Raw genomic sequence first — 16,946 nt, forward strand, 5'->3', positions numbered from 1 at the left:
CGCTCACTCTCTTGCTCTGTGTGTATTCGTCAGTATTTTCTGTGTGCTGATCTTTTTTTATTATTTCTCTCGCTGTTCGTCCGTACACGGGTTTTCTTACTGGCTTAGAGGCTCTCTCTCTAGCTTGGTGCTTAGAGCCATTCGTCGTCGTCGTCAGTCGTTGTTGCTGTTGTTGCTACCTTTTTTATGTATTTCTGTTGTATTGGTCTGGTCGTTGGTTGTTGTTTTTTTTCTCTGTTGCAAAGCATATTGTGTGTATATTCGGTTCGCCTCGTGTTCATCGTGCCTGAAAAGCATTCAAGTTTTATGTCAGTGTTATTCGAGATCTCATTGTCATCGGATCGCGCATTCAGCGGATCGTTACAATCGTAGTCAAATTCAGTTACAACACCAACAACTAAGGACAAGCGTATTATTATTACCTTTCAACCATTCTATGCATCATCCACTGGAAGCGAGCCACATTTCGTAGCGACAACCAACAAAAATATTTCAAATCGTTGACGCTTTTTTTTCTGTTGAGTTTTTTTTTCATCGAAATAAAACCAAATCACGGCAATAGTTGCAGGAAAAAATATTCGGTTCGGCAAATTTCGGAAGCTTTCGTTGTTTTATTGTTTGTGTGCAACAAAAAAATTTCGTTGTGGAAATCTCAAAGCAGCAGACACTTTTTTTTAAAAAACCTGATAAAGTACAAACGTTTTGCTATGCGAATTGAACACAATCCCAATGAATTGATCGGAAAAGGTGTTTGTGTTTGGAAAAAAGGAAGAAAAAACGGTGAAAAATTGTTGTAATCATTACAAAACAAGTGACTTTTGAGTGACTGATTTTATGCTCGAAAACATCGATTGAGAACCATTTTGATGAGATTTTTCTTTGCTATCGTTCGCTTACATCGAAATCGAAAATACTTCAACACATCACAACAAATTATCAGATTTAGATGCAATAAATTCAGTGTTTTATGTTCAACTAAGTTAATGTGAACAGTGGACATAAAAGGCATAAAGCAAAAAATATTTAAAAATCACCAAAAAGCAAAAAATTACAATCAACAGCTAAGCTTAAATCAAATAGCCAATTCTTCAGCAAGACAAAAATCAAAACACCAAAATCAACTCCAACTTACACCGTACGCAAACACGCCGTTTCAAATCAAATGTGCCGTGCGTTTGCGCGAATGAAAAAGTGGCAAAAAACGTTGTGATTGTGTGTGCCGGAATATAGCAAACCCTTGGTGGACTCATCATATAGAGGATTCGACTGATCACCGCGCATTTCCATACTCAACAAGTGAAACAATCTCTCTCTCTGTCTCACTCTCTACACGCATCAACGAACTAATTGTATTCTCGATACGACGAAGTCAAGTACATTTGCGGGTCACATATATTGCAGCAGCAACAACAATCCAATTTTTTTTTTGTATTTTTGTTTCAACCAAAGACAGAAAGTTTATCTAATTTGTTACTCATGTCATGTGTGCGATAAAAATAGCAGTTTAGTGGAATTGTTTTTTTTTTCGGTGGACAACAATAAACAAAAAAGGAAATATTTCAAAGAGAAGAAAAGGAAGATTATTTGATGTGTGTTTGAATTTGGAATAACAAACCTGATTCGAATCCTTGTAAAAAACCAAATCCTACGTCATTGCTTTGCCATCGTGTGTTAATAATTTTTTGTTGAGACAAAAAAAAACAAACAGTTTAATCCATTTGAATAAGTCCAGCACTTGATTTCAGTTTTTGGTACAGCGAATCGTTCAATTGGTAAGAATCAACTTAGATATATTTTGTTTTTCATTTCAGTTTTTAACAAATTTCTGGCAACGACTAAGCGCATTTTCACGTCACATTTCCTTCAACGAACAATGCGTGCGTGTTAACGCATGTGCACCTTATATTTCGCTGAAAATGCGATTTTAACTGCCACACTTTTTATTTCAATAGAAAAAAGCTATAATAACCGTTCGTCCGACCATTTGACGGAAATGTTCGGTGTGTGTGTGTGGTTTGGGTGCAAGGGTGCAAGGAAAGGGCGATTTTTAACAAGCGAAAAATAGGAACAATTATGATTAGTTTTAGTGAAAAGGGACAATTATTTTTCAACACCGCTTTTTGTCGATCAAAATCACGCGCTTACAAGACAGGGGACACACTTTATTCACGCAATTCAAACGCATTTAGCATTTAATTTTCAGGTAATTTAATGCAATGGACTTAAATACAACTCATTAATATCGACCAAGTGCTTAAATGATTATTGATGCCGGAGTTTTCATTTTGATCAATGGGATTTTAAATGAAATGAACGATTTTAATGAATGCAGCGAAAGACCTGTTCAAATGATAATTAAATGAATCGGTTATTCGTGCGTGCTAACCTAAATTTCGCCTCATTTTCTACACTAATCAGGAAGGCGTTTCTTCTAAAATCAGGAGCAATTTGAGTAGTTATTTTCAAACTTATTGAAATTTTCAATAATCGAGAGGCACATTCAATTTCTCAAGTGACACAAAACTCAGCCTTCACTCAACATTCAACTTTCTGTTTAACTTGTATTCAACACACATTGAACACAGTTTCAATAGCAATTTTCGGAGCGTTCAATTATTCATTAACGTTGAGATTTGATTTTTTTATGAAAATTTTATCCACATTTGCACTCCTGATATTCCATGGGATATTCAAAACACAATGCATTATTCACAGACTAGGTGATCCCACGAACGCAAGATTATAAACGGAGTAATGGTGGCAAATATGATTTGATTATCCTTGAGAGCTTGAGACTTTGAGTTCAAGAGACTACTCTTTCAAATTGAGATCAACCAGTTTAAAATTGTTCTGTTAATTTTTGTGATTGATACAATAGTTTTTCTGTCGTGGTTAAAATGCAAAGATTAAGGTGGTTTTCAACGCAGTTCCGGTTTTATTCGATTCAAAAATGTAGTGCCTAAATTCCCAAGCCTAGATGGTTGATATACAGACTGTAGTGACTGAATAATTTATTCGAAAATCTCCGAAACGCAAAAACAAGCCAAAGAAAATTGGCAAAAATAAAGTGAGCTCATCAGTTGTTGGCCATTTTGAAACCGATTCCGTGTTGAGTTTTGTTTAAGAAGATGTTCAATTGGTTTATAAACGATCGTGGCAAATTGTCGAACGAAAATTCTCTCTCCGTCTATTGCGAATGTGTTAAAAATACTGCCGTGGACATAATAATGTTTTTATCTTGTCTAAAGTGTCGCACGCAATCGTTCACGCAGACGTGTTTCGAATTTTGTGTGTGAGTGTTATTTTGTTGTTATGCATGCCGACACCGGCGGATGATCTCACATCAGAAAATTGGCAAGTTCCATGCGTCGCCCGTCCATTCTCTCATTGTGGAATGGGAAACAAAACTACACATTTGTTTCGGTTATGAAGATTCGATTTCACGATGAAATTGAAAACAAACGAATTTTAAAATTCGAAAATGAACGAATCAAATGTTGGTCGACGGCGGCGGCGGCGGCAATGACGCTGAAAACCGAAAACAATGTTAATTTGCTAGAACGATGATGGTAGTGAAAACGAGATACGCATATCATACAATGGAGAGAACTGAATATATATATATATACTATATATATATATTCTAAAATGAATTCTTCACCGAAAACAAAAATGTAACGGAAGACATTTAAAATGACGACGACGGCAACACATACACACAGCCAACAAAATATACGCGAAGAGACAAGATGAGTCGCGGCCAGAAATTGAGCGAAAATGAAAAGCAATAACAAAAAGATTAATGGTCAAAAATTCACACGGAAAAGACCTTCAGACGGAGAAGCGATTTTGGTGTGTAACAGCGAAAAAGAGAGAAACGCTGCTCTTCAAATGGTTGTACGGTGCGACGATGCAAATTTTGTTCTCACAAGCACAACTCACACGCACACACACATCGACAATATTGTGATATTTCGAAAACCTTGAAATATTTTTGTCACTTTATGGGAATCCAATGGACGATATCACATTTTGCATATCGCAACCACAACACAAGCCGCAATCCCATTTTTTTTGTTCGTTTCGTTTCGTTCGAAGACCAACAAGTTGTTGCCGATGACGCTTTTTTTTTAGTAATTCATTTTTTTTCGACGCGCCGCTAAATGGAAAAACACTTGCTCAAATTTGGGCCTGATACCAATACACGGATGGAATTTTAAAATGCCCGAATTTATCAACGCAAAAATAAAACACCCGAAAAATGCGATTTATTTATTTTTCAAACTGAATTTTATGTAAATCAGTGCGCGCGCATTGCGTCGCTCTTGTGTTTTTTGTTGTTGTGGATTTGCGTTGTACAACAATTGTTTCACCTTGAATTCAGGTAAATGGTTTTTGAGAACCAAACGTAGAACGCGCGTTAGCTAGTTAGCGTGCAAACATGGAAAGAGAGAATAAAACATGTTTCATATTGAATTTTCTTTGATTTCAGTCGACCTTTGGTTTCAATCACCAAACAACACAAAAACACACATTCGCTTTGTGTAATAACCGCTTCAAATGCTGAATATCAAGTGCTATTGATGTGGGTGTGCGTAATTCTATCCCAATTTCAGATATTTTATATTTATTTCTGCAACGATCGCCTTTGTGTTTCTTTTTAATGTTGTTGCAACGAAGGAATGCTTTTATACATTACCACACTACCAATGCTCGTATAAAATTGTTGTAGTTTGATATGATGTACAGAATGACTTGTATCAATGTCGGAATTTGTTTTCAATTCCGTTTGATGCCATTTTGAAAAGGGGAAACGGAAAATTGAGAAGAAAAAAAACACAACAAGAGAGATAAATCGCTGTAGAATTTCGACCGGCGCTAAAAATGTGTCCGATATAAAAAAAAAACTTGGCCATAATTTGGACCGTTAGCAGCTCCCGTGTGGAAAATTTTTGACTGACTATTCAGTCGATTAATTTGGGACATTTTGACTGACTAAAAGTGATTTTCTCGAACAAAATAAGCAACTGCAGTTAACTTTAATCACAAATCACTCTTAGTCAAAATGTCCCAAATTAGTCGACTGACTGAAAGAATAACTAAACGTGATTGTCTCCATACAAAACGCATGATTTCAATCAACTTAGCCAGTTTTAGTTGTGTATCACTACATACAGTTACATACAACTGGGTGACTGTTAGTCATTAATTCATTTTACAAACAAATATTGTGTCATATCATAAATCTTTTCGAATTTGCTCAATTTTTATTTTCATTCGAAACATATTTTGCTGTTGTCAATATTGTTGCTATGGCAAAAATGATATTCTTCCCGAAAAATTGAGCTTCTACGAATAAAACAACGAGAAAACATGAGCTTCGCCTAGCCAAACATTGTCTTTGCACTGCACAACACAAAAATTCATACCTACAGTTCATACCTTAAAATTCTCGTTATGACGATCGATTGTTGTATATCTCTCTCTCTCTCTGTCTCGCTCTTTCGCTCTTTCGCTCTCTCTCGCCAAATATCGACAATATCGTATATTTTCGAGAAAACGTATTCTATTCGCGTATTACATTTTCAGCAACGACATTTCTCTCTCTCTCTCTCTCTCTCTCTCTCTCTCTCTCTCTCTCTCTCTATTCTCGTGTTTACAACATTCGGCCGTTTGTGTGTATTTTCAATGTAATGAATTTCATCAAGAAAACGATCAAGACGCTGATGTTGTTCTCGAATAATGAGACATTATGTCGTAAAATGTTAAATTACGATTCGCTTTGATCGAATATGAACGTTTGGAACAAAGCAAAAGCAGCACAAAACGACGGACTGATTGAAATCTTAATGTTTCCGATGAGAGATGTCGATTGCATTTCAAACAATTCCCTAATAACGATGATTAGAACTTGTTCGCATTTCGCAAGAACAAGAAAAAACAGAAGGAACGAACAGAGACGAACGAAAAAAAAAATTGTAGCATATAATTGTTATTGAACAAGAGATATTGTTGTGTGGCATTATCATTTCGTGGACTTTGAAAAAAGAAAAACCGGGGAAAAGAACTAAGTGTATATGAGGGTTTGCGAGACAAATTTGGTCAAATCGTTCAATTCTTATTCTAACTTGTGACTACTTCATTTCACTGGTGGCCATCAGGCACGGATTCGTGTCACCTCGTTCGTCTTTTTTTTTCTAACACAAAGAAGAGAAAAATTTATCGCAATGAACAAGACCCAGAAGCGCAGAAAATCGTTAATCGGCCCAATGTCTGAGACATGTTGTTGAAAAGTGTAAACGAGCGTTTTGGGCGGCAAAAATCGTTTGGCCGCCAACTGTTATTTTCTCGTAGTGATTATGATCATGTTGATCCCTTCGAGGTGCGCGCCGCCGCAAAAACTCTATAATCGGATATGATTGAACAGAGACGATGAGAAGAGAGAGACAGAGAGAAAAAAACTGTAATAAACAGGTGTTTATTTCATTGAATTAATTCGTGTATGGGCAAGAGATCAATGACTCATTACGTTGAGTACGCACCTCTCTCAACCAAGTGGCACAATTGCGCGCGTGCGCTCAGTCGCTCTCTGGCTGCATCAGCCGAAATTGATAAACAAAGTTGAATAAAGAATCGAACCAAAAACCAAAAACCATTTCTTTCATCGCGACTTCATTTCTTCTTCTTCTTCTTCGATAAAAACCACAAAGCACTCGGCTCGAATCACCGAAATCGATTTGATTTTCAATCGAAAAAAAAAGAAATTATTTGTGTACATATAAACACACAGACCAAAAAATATATATATATATTCGAATTGTCTAAAATAATGGCACGAATGCGGAAAACATGTGCATATTAATATCAAAGCCAAACATAAATTTACAACCAAAATAAAGAGTGGAAAAAAGAAATGTGTATGTTGGCTTGAGCGGTTCGCGAAAGTCAAAAGTTAATGCTATCACCAGAACTGATGCATGGTCAGCAGAAACGGTTTTTCTGTTGCCAGAGCATGAGAAGGAGAAGGCAACCGAAAGATGGAGAGAAAATGAGAAGGAAAGAGAGAGAGAGAGAGAGAGAGAGAGAGAGAGAAATGCAAGTACAATCCATATGCGAAGAGAAGTTGTTGCGATTGCAATGAATAAACCTAATTTCGAGCATGCACTCTCGTTACAATAATAATAATAGCATTAATATGTAAATCAATTGATAACATGAAAACGAGCCAATTCTTACATCTTCCTCGGCCGTGCTTCATAATTCAGCTTGAGCGCGAGCTAGACGAGATAGACAAAGCGATGAAAATGGTGTAACAGCAGCGCCCGATTCTATGCACATGTTCTTCGGGCTCACTGCTGAACCCACTCATCCAACCTATTTATGTATCATGAGCGCGTGAGGCGCGAGCGCTACTTCAAATCGTTAAACGTGCACTTGAAATCTCTTTTAATATGCTGTCGTATAAATTTCGCCTGGCGGTAGTTTTTGAAACCGGGCGAAGAAGCAAGGCAAGGAAAAAACATCAACAGCAACAACAACAACAACACAACAATTGGTCCATACGAGACAAAACAATATGCAAAGCGACAAGAAAAAGAGCACAAGTGCGCGAGAAAAGATGAAATGTGTCTGTGCTTGGCTTAGCTCGTGCGATAAAAATGCAACACAAGAGCATCAACTGGTGCAATAATAATAGCAATCCAAAGCTATTTTCTAAATAAATAGCCACGTTGAAATAATCCAATGAAGAAGAAGAAGTAGAAGCACAAGGCGAAAAAAATACGTTGCAAACTTAATGCAATAAACAACAAAAAGCCATGGCAATTGTGCCTTTGTGCCGGGCAACGAAAATTTTTAGATATTTAACAAAATATCGAATACATTTTAATATTATAATCAAGGACTGTTTTAAGGCACACTCTCCCAATAGCACAATTAAAATTGGCCAAGCAGTATGCAGTTATTCTGAGCTCTTAAATCAGACATTGATTATAATATCGACATTTTCGATCCAATTGTTGTGGCGTGTGTGTGTGTGTGTGTGTGCTGTTGCTGTCGAACTTTCTATGTTAGAAAATGCACGCTTTTGCTGTTGCATGGCCCAAAGACGAACATACCACTCTTTGCCCGAGTCTACAGAAGCACGGTCACTCGACACATAACGAAGGCGAGAGATGTCGATTCAAATTGTCGCTTCTTGTATTCGGTCTGCCGCGCGTGTGTACCACATCACTTGTGATTCAATCGTGATTTTTTTTTGCACTCGCTTTTTCATGCCAAAGAGGAGGAAAAAACGTCGAACCGACTTTCAACTCGATCTCGAAAAATATGATTTAGTTGCGGATTATATATGAATATTATTTGATTCTTTTTGTTTCGTTGCTGTTGCTGTGTTATGGAACCATTTGAATATTTGAACTGAAACAAATGATATCAAAACAGAAACGAAAGACCAAATAGAGAAAAATGAAAGAAAAGACGTAGAAAATGATTGAAAAAGACAATTGAGGCGAACGAAATAAATCGAAACAATTGCATGAAAAATCGATTTTGCTATTGAACCCAACCGTTCAGTTCAATATTCAAATATAAAGAGAGAACAATTAAAATTTCAAACGAAATTCAGAACAAATTTTTAACTTCTGCAGATGAGTTAAGTTGTAAGAATTTCAGTACGTTTTTATTATTTAGTGATAATAACAAAGTTGGTTTGAAAAACATCGAGAAATGAACAATAATGGTCAAATTTGGGGATAAATACACAAAAATACATCAAATCGAACCCAAAATACGTTTCCTAACGAACTAAGCTTGTGAAAGAGCAAAAACACATTTTAATCTTACGAAAAATGCATTATGAGAACAAAAATATTGAGCATAAAAAATGGTAACGAAAAAGAGCGTGATGGAGTAAAGTAGACTCCGAAATAAGATCTCGTTTAAATACAAATTACAGAAAACCAAACGCAAGTCGAAAAATATTCAAATTTACGGCAACAAATGATGAAACTTCAAATGTGAAAATTGGATTTCCTTGTACTCTCACAAATGAAAACTGACTCAACCGAATGGTTATCTATGACAATTTTGGTTATCTTCGACAAAGCACTCAACGCTGAATATATAAAAATAGAAAAAAAGGAATTTGGCCATCAATCAAAAGTCAAATTGAGCTCAACGTAATCAGAAAAAAAATAGTCAAATTAAGTCCAATGCATTGGTGTGAGAATCATTGGTTTGGCAAAAACCCATGAAATTTCGTTCGTTTGATCATTCGGATCATTTTCTGTCATTTCCATTTCAAATTTGTAATTATCAATTCACCCAAATGAAGTTGACTTGACTTTTTTTCCATTCGCATTTAATCATTATCGTCACATTATTCAAAGTTTCATACGTTTGATACGCGTTTTAATATTTAAATTTCATTACCTACATATTATAAGATATTTAAAAACATAACAATCCCTAATGTGTTATAAATATGCAAAAAGCATGTAAATTACATATACGATGTGTGTGACGCAGCCAGGACACTGATGAAGAAGAAGAAGAAGAAGAAGAAGAAAGAACGAAAAATAAAAAAAACTTACTCACATATTGAATTATGTACGTTTGTCGGCCAAATTTGACAAATTTACATACACACACCTGTTAGTTGAATTGATGGAATTTCCGAATAGAAAAAAGTGAGCGCGAGACGATGACGATGGAAGAAAAACGCCAATGTAAATGTTAACTTGCATAGCATTGTAATTAATTGACATGCAATATAAAAAGGATATGCTTGCACACAAGCGCAGCAAGATATACGCCACTCTCGTTGTCTGACCGACACACACGGCTCTCTCACACTCACATGCGAGCATAGAGTAGCGGCGCGCACAACGAACGCATCGGAAAAACGGTTAGACAAGTGAATAAATTAGTGTGTATAGATTGAATGCGCGGGAATTTTTCGTTTTGTGATGAGAGTGTGGGTACGACGACGGTGCACTGAATGTAGGAAACAAGATACAGTGCCAACCAATGGAATAATAGTTTTTAATGAGCTTTTTTTCCTCTCTTGCTGCGGTGAAACCGTTACAGGAGAGCACAGTCTGTTGTTTGTGAACAACACACCGAGTGCCGAGAAAATAACAAGAAAATTTATTCATTTATTTATAAATGTATAACGGAAGACGTGGCTTTAGACTCGGAAGGAACACGGTGTGTTCAGTTTGGAAAGAGAGAGAAAATTATTAACTTCTTTATGCACACGGGGGGATGACGACGAAAACGACGACGTCGACGACGACTAAAAAGGATAAATTTATGTGAGAATTTTGGTGTCGGTATTGTTCCAATCTCACAACGTTAGCCCATTGATAGATAGATATATGCATATATATATTCAGTGTTGCAGCCATGAGAGTGTAGTGCATGGTTGATAAAAAGTCACAGATAATGATATTAAGCGGAAAAATAGCGTATAGACATCGATTTGTTTAACTATACTTAACCGAGGTGTTCTTTTTGCTGGTGCTGTTGTTGTTGTTGTTGTTGTTGTTGTTGTTGTTGTGAATTCGGCAATGTGGGGTATCGCACACTCTGTCAGCGGAAATTATGCGTTCAAGTGTAAACGCGTTCCATTATTTTCCGAAAGAATTACGATATTCCACGGGAAGTTTATTTAAATAAAACACCGATTCGATCAAGAGCAATGCGCATAAGTTTTGGTCACTTCAAGCCCCCGTGTGACTTACCCACTTCAAACAATTGAACGCATAAAAAACCAAATTGTTTGTTTTATTTTTATTTATGTTTTATTCGTTTTCGATGCAAATCAACTTTATGGTTTCGATGTGAGAAAATTTTGTGCAGAAAAAAACGCACTGCGGTTCAATGTGCACGATTCTCTTAATTGTGAATGCCAACGTCATTTTCAACCGCCTAATGAGACGAAAGGAAGTCATTCGCTTTGAATTGCCGCGCAATGTCCGAGTTCTGATTACGCTCTTTTTTGCATATCAGATATCTAGATCTGAGCTTATAAACTCTCTCAGGGATATTTCATATCGATTGAGAGAAGCATTTCATCTTCTCTTCGCATTTTATCTGTACTGAGACGAGATGAGTCTTTTTATTGCAACTCAGAATAAACATAAACAATTTTTTCTCATTTCAAGTGACTCAAATACAAAACGAAGGCTGAAACACAGATGCACCAATATAGAACAATTACCAATTTTGTTTCAAGATGATTAAATTGTTTCAATCATTCCGTCATAAATTTACTACCGTCTACTCTAGTAGCCAACTTTTTTGATCGTGTAATTAATTTTTTTTTTCTCACTATGATCATTTGATTGAATTGAAACTTCGGTCAAGCTGCTTTCCAAATTGCCAGTGAATGATATCAATTTTTCATTTCTAACCGCTTTTAACATCTGACCTTTAAAAAGTCGCTTTGTTCACTTTTATAGCCAATTTCATATAATTTATCATATAAATGACTATGGTCATAATTGACACATCAACCGAATATAAATAATATTTCTTTTATGTGTCTGTGCTCTGTTCGTATCGAACAAGCTTAGTAACAACATCGAAATTCTTGTTGAATAAGCTGAAAAAAAAAACACTCACAACAACAATTTTTCAATCCAAAGGAAACGTCCCACTCTTTCCTTTTGCACTAGCGATGATTTCGATTGTTTACTTTTGATCGATGCCCTTAACGATAAAAAAAACAAGCATTCATTCAATGAAGACATTTTCGGAATTTCAAGCGGAAAATCATCTTTACTCAAGTGTGAGAAAATCGAACGGTAGCCGAGTCTGGTTGAATCATTCATCGTAAAAGTTTACACACACACATGTGAAATGTGTTCAGCTCATATTAACACGCGTGATATGATTGAAATTTTGAGCATAACATTCGATCTTTTGGCGAAAATGTTATTTGTTCAATGGTGGATTCTGATCTTTTTTTTCGTACTCTTTCATTTATTTGCATCATTTCATGATAAACTTTAGTCGCAAAAGTTTTTCAATTGAAATTTCGTGGTTTTTTTTCAAAAGTCAAAGCCATTTTATAGGAAGAAAAGATTTTATTCACGGAACTTGGTTTCTTCATATTTATCACCACTTGGCAAGAAGCGGCTGGAATTAATGAAAAAAAGCCAGCCATGCAATGATGTGGTAACTTATTCATAACACAGTGACCGATTAACAGAGTGAATTCGAGTGATGTGTTTCGGTCTGTCGCATTTTGGACTGTCGTTCACGCTATTTTGCCACTTGAATTTGATGCTTTCTGTGTTTTGACTTGAGTTTCGGTTCAATCACATTTTGGCGTGGAATCATCGTCAAACGCAATTTTCGTCTCACTTCTCCAGGGTAGAACAGAAAATAAACGTTGGAATCGTTTGCTTCATTCGATTTGTTTTTCTTGAATGTGTGTTGGTTTTTGTTCATTGTCGGTGCCATTGAATCAGTCGGTGGCAAAGGCAGAATCAACAAAATGATGACAATCCAGATGTTGAATACCATGAAGATAAAGGTAAAACCAACCACCACTCAAGCAACATTTAAATTGGGAGAACGCGAATTACGGAAAAACCGACTGAAAAAAATAAAACCAGAATCCGGTGATAATCCAAAGTGCACCATGCGCAGACGGAACCACCGATGGATCCATTTCAATTACCAGAAAAAAATGTTATCGTTATTTCTTGTACTCATTATGCGGTTGGTGTGTGTGTTCAAATGACATGCGAATCATTTTTGAAAAGCAATTATTTATTTGACCCATCGAAGGTGGTGCATGGCATGCAAAGTTCATGTTTTCTGTTGGAAAAACGAAGAAGATGAGACACAAAGAAAAAAGAGAGGAAAAAAACAATAACTTAGATATTGCTTTTGGATAAGAATGAAAACACGTGCCTATTTTCTTCTTCTTTCTCTCTCCCTCTCTCTCGCTCGTTCGTTACTTCCTCCTTGACAATGAAATTTCAGTGCTTCGTTTCCATATGATGTGTAGATGATAGATTCACATTATGTGTTCGCTCATAACAATAATGATAGAAATCGTTAGCTTCTGTGTTTTTCTATCTCCCTTTGCCTCTCTATCCCGAAATTCGTTGTTTTGTTTTCCCGAGCGCGTAGCACTGTCCTTAACCGCTTCGAAAACGAGGGAAACACCGAAAAACCAGCCAACAACGAAACAAGTTCTTTAACGAATTCACCATATGGCGCAAGTAATGAAATTCACTTTTAAGCATACAAATGGCATCGCGGCTCACAACTTGACACATACTACACATTCTATCAACAGACTTTTCAACCGAATTCCGTTGGAAAGAACAACCAAGGATATCACAGATTTGGCAAATCATTTTCGCATTATATCGTCCTGTGGCAGGTTTTGCGTAGTTTGGTCGACCCGTTTGCAGTCAAACATAATTTTTATCGTCATCAATCAGTTGTTCCATCTTTTTCTTCAATTTTGAAGAATTCTTTGGTTATTTTGTTAATTTTCTGAAAAAAAGGTCATTTTCAGCATAAGAGGCTCTTCATCTCTTCTAACCAAAGGATCCAATCATCCTTTAGCCCCTAAATTTGTGTATCTTCTATCAAACCATAAAATCTGCCGATTAATTTCACGAGTTCATTTCCACAGCCAAAAACACTTTTGTTCATATGTTTTTAAGTTGAGTATTTTGGTGTATTAAAATAACACGCGCTCGTGTGTGTGTGTGTGTGTTTCGGTGCGTTGTGACACTAATTTGTTTGTTATTGCATTCGGAAATAACCTACATTGATCAGGCTCAAGTGCTGCACCATAATCGTGTGGATCAATTTTACGATAATAAATGTTAAGCAGTCGGTCGGTTCGCATGTGTCGTTTTTCCACACATACTTCGCCTGTGTCGGTTTCTTGCTTCGTTTCTGTTGTTGTATTTTTTTTAAATGTCTGTTGCGTGGTGACAACCGTTACGTTGAGAATGCCGCCAAAACTGCAAATGAATGAGAATAAAACATGCACCGAAAGAATGTTGTTGCGAGATAGAGTGTAGTACAGAGCACAAGACATGCGCGACGACGTTCATTTAGAAGCCATGTGGCATTTAATTCTTCGACCCTTATTCGCTTTCGTCTTCGTCTGATACGACGATAAATTGAATCGGTACTCGGTGAAAATGGGATAGAAACGAGAAAAAAAAACACGAACTAATGAATGAGCGAACGTATGTACAAGAAGACATAAGGGCAACTGATGCACATAAAGAATTAGATCGCAAGTGTAGCGGGTTGTTGCTTGTTTTTTATTATTACCAAATTGATGGCGCTACCTGGATCTGAACCAAAGAAAAGAACAATTCAGGTTTTATTGTTAATTTTCTTAATCGAAATTCAACCAGTTTCAGTAGCATCGGCAATATTTTTTCTTTCCAACATTTATTTCATTTCAATTCTCATTTTTTTTATTTTTTATTGAAAATTGTTCATATTTTCTAAAAATTCTTTTGATCCTACTTTCACCTTTTCTACAGAAGACTACACCCATTTGTCTGTAAAAGGTATTCTATAAATTATTGGGATTTCAATTGAAGCCAACGAAATATTTGTGTTTTCAAGTGTTCGAAATTCATTTCAATAGTGAAAGAAGTAATGAAGTGATAATCAAGAGTCCATTGACAAAAGAAAAAATGGTGCAAAATTGTAGATAAATGATTCAAAAATTGAAAACAAACAAAGAGCTTATCTTTCGAAGTGAAATATTCATAAGATCGTCACACATAAAACCATCTTTCCCATCTCTCTCATCAAATTGAGTCGAGTTAACATCGATCGATGGGTTTCCTTCAAAAAGATTTTCAGTTTTTTTTTTCTCTCTCGAAAGATCGATGTACTTCAATTCAAGACAATCGGTTGCTGTGGCCGATGAAAACCACACGAAAATCGCGACCTAATGTTGACATCTTTTGTTTGTTTAACAAGAGTTTTCAACAATTACGATTGACCGTGCACACGGATACAAAAAAAAGACTACCATTTCTAATTTTGCCATACAAAGCCCACACTGCTATCTCGATTCTTTCTTTTGCGCATTCATGTTGAGAGATACAAATGGCTGTGGCGCGCTGGTTTTGAAAAAGATGCACATAAGCGAGCGAGAGCGATAGAGAGGGAGACAGAGAAAGAGAGAGATTTTTACTAGTGAATTTCAAATATGAGCTAGTTATGAAAACAACTTGTTGCTGATCACTCCACATTTATGTAAACCGTTCAATTTCTAAAAACGCGCCATTGTCAATGAATGGCTGGAGTAAACAGTTAAATGGGATAGATTATTATTGGAAATGAACGAAGAAAAAAAAACTGGCAACAACAATAACATCATAAGTAGCAGCAGCAGCAGCAGCAGCAAACAGCACAACCAAATATTTAAGCATTTCAAACGTGCATTATTTCGCTAACAACGTCGTGGTGATTCTTTTCAATTCAAGTGAAAAAAAAATTGTGAATATATGAAAAAAAAACGACTTCGCCAATGAATGTTATACACGGAAAAATCGTCATAGATTTTCCATTCGACTGCACTCGAGTTCATTCGCTTTGGTGAATGAAAATCAAACAAACGTAATAGTTTTGTATGAATTTATACACACACACAAACAGAGAGAGAGAGAGAGAGAGAGAGAGAGAGAGAGGGAGAGAGAGAGAGAGCGCAGTCGAGAGAGGAGAAAAGCAGAACAAGAGTAGCAGCAACAACAACAAAAAATATCTCAATTGAAAAGTTACACAAAACAATATAGTGTGCGCATGATCGCACGATAATGTGCATAAAATCGAAAATAGATGGTACATTTATCTGGTGTAGTTTTTTCATCTTTCTCTCTCTCTGGCACCCGTTTATCTGATTTGGTGTGTGTGTATTTTATTGTCAACAACTGAACTGTTTTTATTTTGTTTTCGCCAAAGATGAAAAAATGATACCGTATTTTATTCGTCAATTTTCAGGTAAAGCGTGGAGCATACATACACACACCAAAATCATTTATGTAATTGGGCTGTGTCTTTGGACTGTTTCAAGTTTAATGATCGACGAAAATTGCGACAATTCACGAGATACCTTTCAATGAACGATGAAAATGCGATTGAACTTCAACTGAGGGGGGGGGATTGCGAAACATCACAGTGACACACAATGATAATGAATGATCTCCGCTTGAGATGACCGCATTCAATAACAAACCAATTTTCGGTTGATAATTTTGCAAAACACGACGCGAGTTCATTGAACGTTCTCTGTTTTTGCTTCGGAAAAAGATTCTAGCTGAAAAAAGCAAATCTCTAGTGATTTTAGACAATTACAGGATTTGCTTCCGTTTTGGAGAGATTTTTTTTAACGAGGAAGATACCCAGTTTTTAGCCACTGCCATTTTTAATATTCAACATTTCGACTTGACACCATTTTTTTTTGCTAATTTTCTTTTTTACTTTCTCTCGTATGGGTTTTTGCTTGCAGATGATTTATATGTCATGATAAGTATGGAATTGCAACCATCAGTGCACATTCAGCACATAAATCATCATGGAATTATCGGATCACATGGACTAACCGCACAATCTGGACAACATCATTCAGTTGGTTTATTGCATCACCATCAGCAGCAACAGCAATCACAAGGCCCAAATCATATCACCATGCATGACGAGAAGCAACAAAAAAGTGAGTTGGTTTCCACAATATTTACGCCAATTATTTGTCGTTCAATCAAATTTCGTTTCAAATTGAACATGGAAGAAAAATAAACGTAGAAAGTCAAGTCGTAACTTTGGAACAGTTCAACTATTTGAATCTTGGAAACTTCATTGATAATTATCAATTAGATAAAAGTTCTATTATAATGGAATAAGATGGTTCAAAATGAAAAAGAAAACAGCATGACTCAATC

At 36.1% G+C, this 16,946-nt stretch overlaps 1 protein-coding gene across 5 annotated transcripts in view; it reads left to right on the plus strand.

The window, feature by feature from the left end:
- Positions 1-338: 338 nt before the first annotated feature.
- Positions 339-16,946, plus strand: part of LOC129575267 (paired box protein Pax-5) — a 70,055-nt gene continuing 53,447 nt past the window's right edge. For all 5 annotated transcript variants that reach the window (XM_055458449.1, XM_055458455.1, XM_055458452.1 and 2 more), the window contains exons 1-2: positions 339-1,772; positions 16,517-16,720. In XM_055458449.1, the coding sequence (XP_055314424.1) occupies positions 16,531-16,720 (190 nt within the window). In that variant the 5' untranslated portion in view covers positions 339-1,772; positions 16,517-16,530. The remainder of the gene's footprint in view (positions 1,773-16,516; positions 16,721-16,946) is intronic.

The sequence above is a fragment of the Sitodiplosis mosellana genome, unplaced genomic scaffold (genome assembly GCF_009176505.1).
Source record: "Sitodiplosis mosellana isolate CC-2019 unplaced genomic scaffold, AAFC_SMos_1.0 Smas_scaffold_6166, whole genome shotgun sequence".
Taxonomy (NCBI): Eukaryota; Metazoa; Arthropoda; class Insecta; order Diptera; family Cecidomyiidae; genus Sitodiplosis; species Sitodiplosis mosellana.